This window comes from Haplochromis burtoni, unplaced genomic scaffold (assembly GCF_018398535.1).
Source record: "Haplochromis burtoni strain Fernald_Lab_line unplaced genomic scaffold, NCSU_Asbu1 Contig_627, whole genome shotgun sequence".
In the NCBI taxonomy this organism is placed as follows: domain Eukaryota; kingdom Metazoa; phylum Chordata; class Actinopteri; order Cichliformes; family Cichlidae; genus Haplochromis; species Haplochromis burtoni.
Genome location: NW_024582988.1, coordinates 36433 through 44018, shown reverse-complemented (window position 1 = coordinate 44018; position 7586 = coordinate 36433). Strand labels below are relative to the sequence as shown.

The window sequence follows — 7586 nt, the reverse complement described above, 5'->3', positions numbered from 1 at the left end:
CATTGCACAAGTACAAAACCTCAGAATTAAAAATCTGTTCCAAGTGGTTCAATTAGACATAATATGTTTTTTCCCCTGTGGCTTATTTTACGCGCACAGTGCAGAATTTTTACTTTCTGTTCCCAAAACCTGCATCTTCCATTACTCCTATAGTGATAAAAAACAATTAAAAAAACATGCTTTTTTCTTCTTGCACACCTGCCCTGCTATCAGCTAATTTCAGTTTGTATGCAGAGAGGAATAACATAGCGGCGAAATCTGCAGCTTTAACCTCCCGAAATCTTTCATGGCATGCATTTTTAATTTCTCTTTGCTATTTGGGCTGATTTGGACCTGATCAATGAAAAAGCAAAGAATTACCAATTATATTTTACCTGATTTTTCTTTCTACGAAAAATTTGATCCACATGCGGACATTCGTTTTAAATTTTGATAGAACAGTGGCAGTACAAGTCCTCATAGGTGGATATCAGGCCATTGTAGAGCAAAATTTAGTATTTTGGTCTAGACAACCCAAAATGTGATGTCCACAAAGGAGTAAAGATGCGGACATTACTTTTTCTTTTTATTGCACAAGAGAACAAGAGCATGATAGTAAAGTGCAAACTGTGTGAAAAGAAACAACTTTATTGTATGGCTCTTGTCAAGCATCTGCACAGACAAAATGCTAATACAAAGCTGTTTGTGTTGGCTGACCCCAGCAAAGCTGCCAGAGCCTGATCTTCATCATGTAACATGGTAGACATATCAGTATTGTAGTCTTGTAGCCCAATTTCTGCCTGGACCTGTTTCTAATAAAACTCTAAGAATTGCTGTGGCAGGTGGTTTGAAATGTCTTTGGACTGGTTTCCATCTCTTCTTCGTGTTAATGGCTTTATGTTCAAACACAAGCACTAAAAGAGAGATCTTATGTGTCCTAAATAGGACTGGGATTGTCCCAGTATGTGGGCCTGTCTGGGACGAGAAGAAAGTCTGCACTAGACTGTACATTTACATGTGATACGGTTAAAAGAGCTTACTGTGCACTAAAATGCGGTAGTGGCTAACACACTGCATCAATAATAGAGCCCAAAATTAAATATTAAATTTCAAATAGTGCAATTGGACACATCGTGGCTGCTTTGTGGCTATTTTTTGCATTTCATGCAAAAGGGTCACTTTCTGTTCCTGAATCAATTTCATGAAAAAAAAAAAATTAAAATAGATGTATTAGTCACTGTTCTCAGCTTCACAACATAGACCATGGGTTTAACAGTGATTCAGAGGCAACATTATGACATTGTATTATTTAGCATAAACTTTACCACATGTAGGATATAATATCACATATACAGTGTATTTTTGTGTGGTAGTTTCCAAATTTTTACTTTCACAGCCTTTGATAATCCACATTATTGATTAAATTGATATATGATAAAATGTGCATGCCCTCCAACTGCTAGTGCTGATGAGTTGAAATAATAAAAAAAAAGAGAGAAAACATTTCTTTTAAAAAGAGTTTGTAGTTTAAAAAATTGTAAAAACAGTGACAGAAGTCTGTGTCCCAGTTTTTTTTTTAACAGAGTTTTAGGTTTCAGTACTTTAATTCTTATTTGGTACTTTATTAAATGTGAGATATTTATTTTGTACAGCTGAAGATGCTTTTACTGTCATTTCCCATGATTGAGTGCAAATTCTCTGTGTTGCTGTAATCCAAATCAGAAAATAGAGAAAACAAAGTGATACATAATCTACAAACACACCCACATCCAATTCCTCACATCCACAGGATAGTGGGAGTGTTCGCAAATTAGAGGGTGCTGCTGCAGTCCCAGTGCCACAATCAAACACTTTAGAGAGAGTTTTGTTCAGCTCTGCTCTCTGATTCACCATGAAGCTGTACGTGATTATTCCACTGTGTGCTCTGCTCACATTCACCCAGCAGGTAAGAAATACTGAAGACTTCATTTCAATGGGTAAATATCCATTTTGAATAAAGTGACAAATACCAAATACCACTAAATGTGATGTTCTGCTTATTTCACTTGAAAATACATTTAAATTTCAGGCTCCTCCACGAGAAAAGTGTGCATGCGAGCTGAATAACTCAGAGAAGGCATTCCCTCATGAAAAACTCAGGATAGTTGAAACCAACGTATCAGACTGCAACAGCAACATCACCCCACAGAAGGTAACTAGTCTTTTAAAGCTCTCATGCTGTGTGTCTCCATTCCTGCTTAATCACTGCTGCCTCTGCAGACTGTGGAGCTGGAGAGTCTGCTGCTGGGGTTGGAGCGTCGTCTTTCCCAGCTGAACAAAGATGTGCAGATCCTGGAGAAGGAGGATGACGGAGAGCTGTATGGAGTTCTCAGCTTGTATGTTATAGAGAATGAAATGACTGAGATCAAGCAGCTGATTGACAAGCTCAACAGCACCACCCAGCAACACCAGATCCTCACTGCTAACGCCACTGAACAGGTAGATTCACAACCACATGCTGCAAAACACTGACATCACTGTATCTTTGTCCCTCACTCTGTTTACGATCTTGTAAACAATCAAAATTTGTCTCAGCTGGGGAACTATAAAGCAGAGATGCAAGAGCTGGAGAAGTTCGACACCATGCAGGTGATAAAGGGACAACAAGTCAACTCTGCTCTGAAGGCAGATCTATTCAAGTGCAACAAAAAAATGAACACTACCGTCACACCCACCGAGCCCCCACAGGGTGAGTTTGTTCTTTTTTTTTTATGTGTTTGTTTGTTTATTTCTCTTCTGGTGGCAGTGGGAGTCTGTTCTTAGGGGATTGGAGCAGTTAATAATCCTTTTTATTTTTATCCCCTCAGGTACCTGTCAACGCAGCCGGCTTCTGAATGTCACTGGACCAAGGGTCTACACAGCAGGAGAATATCCTGGCTCGCACGCTTACGGAGCCTGGGGCCGTGATCCCAGACCAGAGGAAGGCAAAGAGAGCTGGTACTGGCTGGTGATGATGACTTCGAGTAACAGATACTCCAACTATGTTCGTTTTTACAGCAGTCTGAGTTCTCTCATCATTGGAGTGAGCGTCCCAGGTAAGGAACTCCTCTGTTCTTGTTGTTTTTTTCCCTCCCACATAATGCAAAAAAACCCTTACTGTTTTTACTGGGATCACTCTGAAGTTGGTAATAAAGTAGCTTATTAAATTGTTTGAATTTTCAAAGATGAAACAATTAACCCTAGAGGTTTGCTGTACTTTGGGTTACTGAAGGTGTTTGGAAAGGACCGTGTACAGTGAGTTTGTTAGGTAACTACCTAACTGTACCTAAAATCGAGTTATGCAACCCTTTATAAAAGTGGCTTTAACATTTGGTAGCAAGTTATACTGATACCAAGTATCAGTATTACGTGTTTTCAACAAGCAGCCCTTGTTCCAGTGCTGGTACAGGTGCATAGACAGTTCTGCATTGGTTCCCAGCCCATGTTATCCTGGAGTGTTTTTACTAAATAATACTCACCTGCCATAGTTCTTAAGAACAATGTTTTGCAGTTTGTCTTAATTACTGATACATTTTTGTGAAGCAAATTATAGTTTTAAACTATTAACATATGTTTATTCCTTCTTTTTCATCTTCAGGTAACGTCCAGATCCACTCCTCAAACCCAACTACCAACACTATCCAGGGTCCAAATAATGTTCTGTATGGAGGGGCTTTGTACTACAACTGTTACAACCAAGATTATGTTTGTCGATTCAATCTCACCACTAAAAGTGTCACAACCTTACAACTACCAAAAGGCACCAGGTTTGTCTTGGACCTCATTACTGCATGAAATGCTGAATAACTATGACAGAAACGTTCACTGCTATCCTCTGTTAACCAGGTACAACTCAAAAGGTAACTTCTGCCATCTTGAGGAATGCTACCCATACACTGACCTGGACCTGGCAACAGATGAGTCTGGTGTCTGGGTGGTCTACACCACCACTCAGGACTTTGGCAACTTGGTTCTCTCCAAGCTAGAGGAGGGTGAAACACCAGTGCTTGGAAAGACCTGGCGCACTTCAGTCTACAAGCAGTCAGTGACCAACACCTTCATGGCGTGTGGCGTTCTCTATGCAACACGTTACATTAACAGGGAGGTCGAGGAGATCTTTTACTCATTCAACACTGTGACGGGACAGGAGAAGTTCAACATTGGCATCTTCATGAACAAAATGTCTACCAACATTCAAAGCCTAAATTACAGCCCTGTGGACCAGATGCTGCATGCTTACTGTGACTCCAACATGGTTTCCTACAAGGTGTTGTTTGGGTAAATTGATGTTGCTGTTTCATTTCTGCAAAATTGATTGATTTCTATAAAAGTCTGAAATTCAAATAGGTGCTCGAGTAAAACATGGTATAGCCAACACCGTTTTTCCTCAAGATGTTTCATGTTTAATGCATCACATTTCATAAACAATGTATTTCTCCATTAAGCTAATTCAACCAGTGCAAATAAAAGGTTCATCTTTGCCTTGTACTCTCTTTATTTAATAAAATCAATAATTTACAGTGTAGTGGTTTTAATGTTCAGAGTCAGTCTAACTATGTTATTATATCTTTTTTTATGTAAACATACAAATGTCATATTCTCATAAAAGTCACAAGATTGTTGTTTTGAGATTTGTGGAGAAATCCTTGCAGTGACATTAGCGTAGCAGTTATCTAAATAAGTAAATTAAATTCAAACAGATTGTCAACTTGTTAGTACAATGTATTTACTAGCTTTTTTTTTAATATGCAGTGTTGGGCAAGTTACTTTAAGTAATTAATTATAGTTACTTCTTCAAAAAGTAACTGAGTTAGTAACTGAGTTACAAGATTCTAAAAGTAATTAATTACTTGAAAAGTAACTATTGCCTTACTGGGCCTGGACCCCAGAGGGTTAAACATTTTTTTAACCCTCTGGGGTCCAGGGTATAATTGGCCATTTTTAACTACTTTTGATGTTTCCTCTACATTTCACCTTTAAAAACTATTTTTGTTTGGTATCATTGTTTTCAGCACGACCTCACATGTCTGAATTTACAGTTATGTTTTCATTTTGACATACTGTATTAACAAAAAACATAAAATCTGAGTAGAAAAAGTTTTTTAAATTTAATTAAATTTTTTACAGTGCATTTACAATGACTGAAATTTACAATGGTTAACATTTAAGTTTCTCCTTCAAGTATCAGATAAAATGTTACACATTTATGGTTCATAATACAAGTGCACAAATCAATGCCTGAGAACCTTAATCGAATGAACAATTTTTGTAAAGAAAAGAGAGTCAAAATGTGTCAATAATAATCTGACTGACTGATAAAGTTTCTCAAAAAGATTATACACGTGTCTCTACAATTTACTGAATCATAGAGTACACTGCACTTAATTTTTCACATTGATTATATTTTTTGTTAAATAAGTGACATGATGAAATATGTCATGTTTTCATCTGAGTTTGTATTTAAATAATTTTCTTTTAAGGTTCCAATGATTTTTGTTAATATTTGCTAATATGCAAAACCCTAAATTTGAAATAGTGTTTACTTTCTCATTTACATTACATAGTTTCTACAACACCAAAACCCTAAATTTGAATTCAGTTCAGTTTTATTTATATAGCACTAAGTCACAACAACACTTCCCTCAAGGCATTTTATATTGTAAAAACCCCATAATAATATAAAAAAACAGAGAAAACCCAACAATCATATCACTCCAATGAGCAAGATTTGACGACAGTGGAAAGGAAAAACTCCTTTTTAACAGGAAGGAACCTCCAGCAGAACCAGGACAGGAGAGGGACGTCCATGTGCAGCAATGGAAGCAGATATGGAAGATAAAGTCCAAAGCAGCCCCCATGGTAGTGGAAGCATAAAGAGTTGTAGCCCCATAACAGCTAAAATATTAACGTGTACTCTCAAGCTAGGCCTAGATAGATAGATAGATAGATAGATAGATAGATAGATAGATAGATAGATAGATAGATAGATAGATTTTTTAAATTTTTTACAGCATACATGACATATTTGTGATATTTGTATTGCTTGCATAAAATAGTCCTCAAACTGAACTTTAAATCATTGCTTTTTTCTTACTGTTTAACAAGCTTTAGATCAGAAGTAAACCTGGTAGGCCAGCAAGTATCCATCGTTGTACATGTAGATCTGCTTGTTGGTGGGATTGTAGCTCAGACTAGCCACTGCTTTAGCTACCTTCTCCAGTGGTATTGCTAGTGAGTTGTCTTCTTTGCCTGTGGCTGTGTCGAAGGCGTAGAACACCTCCTCCCGGTACTCATTAACGTAACGAGTTGCGTACATCACACCGCACACCATGAAGGCATTACTCACTGCCTTCTTGAACAACCTCGTTTCCCACGTCTGTGTCACATTGAGACTCTTCACCTCGCTGTCCCAAACTAAGCGGCTGATCACGAGGTTACCATGGTTACCTATAGTGGCATAGAGAGCCCACAGTCCTGTTTCATCTGCCTCTACATCAACATCACTATTGAGCCGGCAATCGTAGTAACAATAGGGGAACTTGTTGTTGAAACCCACACCGGTGCCTGGAAGAGTCACCCGTTTGACCTCGTTGGTCTCCAGGTCGTACCGGCAAATGTCTGCAGAGCGGTAGCAGTGATAAAACAGAGCCTCACCATACAGCACAGCACTCGGACCCTCAATGGCGCTGGGATGACTGTAAGATGAAGCAAAGGTAAAGTCTCTGTGGTTTGTTGAGGCCATGAGGTCTTCATAGGTTTGGTAAAGGCGCACAGTGTTGCCCCAGATGTGGCTGCTGAGCAGAGGTTGAACCCAGTAACTGTTCTTCTGCCCATCGCTCTCTTTCTGGGCTTGTTTTCCCCACGAACCAGAGATGTAGCTCTTACCATGAGGACTGACTTTAGCTGTGATAGGGTCACTGATGTTGGTGATCAGACCTCTGAGGCAGTGCCTGTCATGACCTGGAAAGACAAAAATATCAGGAGGTTTCTGAAGGAGATAATAAGATACAGTCAATCATTGTCACCTATCGGGATCATTTATTTATGATCCTGTGAGAGTGTCTGTTTGGCTCAAATATTATTTTCAGACAGGATCAGGGAAAAAAAGCTAGTTCTTGTAGTTCTTGAGTGACACGGCTTTGTACTGGGTCTTCTCCACCATTCCTTGTGCATAGGTAGAATCAAAATACAAAGAAAGTCCAATACCCCAATCACTGAGAAATACTGTGTTCAGGAATAATTGATTATTACAAATTAATTGATAATTGTCTCTCACTGACAATCCCACACACCCACAGTTTTTTCATATCATAGTGAGGACATCTAATTAACATAATGCTTTCCCCAGCCACCTAGTCTAAACCTAACCATCAAAAATTAATGCCTAACCCTAACCCTGTTGTAACCCTGACACTAAAATCACATTTTGAGCCTCAAACTCGTGTGAACGGGCATTTCGTCCGCATAAGTATAGCAGCATGTTAATTTTCTGTCCTCACAAAGATATCTAAACATGTACACGCACACACACACACACATACACACACACACACACACACACACACACACACACACACACACACACACAC

The 7586-nt window shown here is 38.7% G+C and overlaps 2 protein-coding genes across 2 annotated transcripts in view; one reads left to right on the top strand and one right to left on the bottom strand.

The window, feature by feature from the left end:
- The first annotated feature begins 1789 nt into the window (after positions 1-1789).
- LOC102307305 (olfactomedin-4) lies at positions 1790-4750 on the top strand. Its single transcript, XM_005948974.3, has 7 exons — positions 1790-1924; positions 2048-2170; positions 2239-2457; positions 2554-2707; positions 2826-3053; positions 3596-3764; positions 3844-4750. The coding sequence occupies exons 1-7, from the start codon at positions 1871-1873 to the stop codon at positions 4277-4279; spliced, it is 1383 nt and encodes a 460-aa protein (XP_005949036.1). The 5' UTR covers positions 1790-1870; the 3' UTR covers positions 4280-4750.
- Positions 4751-5116: 366 nt separating this feature from the next.
- LOC102307629 (olfactomedin-like) overlaps positions 5117-7586 on the bottom strand; it is a 4038-nt gene continuing 1568 nt past the window's right edge. Inside the window, exon 5 of the mRNA XM_005948975.3 lies at positions 5117-6957. Coding sequence (XP_005949037.1) covers positions 6110-6957 — 848 coding nt within the window. The 3' untranslated portion in view covers positions 5117-6109. The remainder of the gene's footprint in view (positions 6958-7586) is intronic.

Bases quoted from the DNA above. Each gene is read 5' to 3' on its own strand.
- LOC102307305 (XM_005948974.3), top strand. From the start codon at position 1,871: ATGAAGCTGTACGTGATTATTCCACTGTGTGCTCTGCTCACATTCACC. The intron at 2,708-2,825 runs GTGAGTTTGTTC...TTATCCCCTCAG, and splicing joins ACCCACCGAGCCCCCACAGG to GTACCTGTCAACGCAGCCGG. The intron at 3,765-3,843 runs GTTTGTCTTGGA...TCTGTTAACCAG, and splicing joins CAACTACCAAAAGGCACCAG to GTACAACTCAAAAGGTAACT.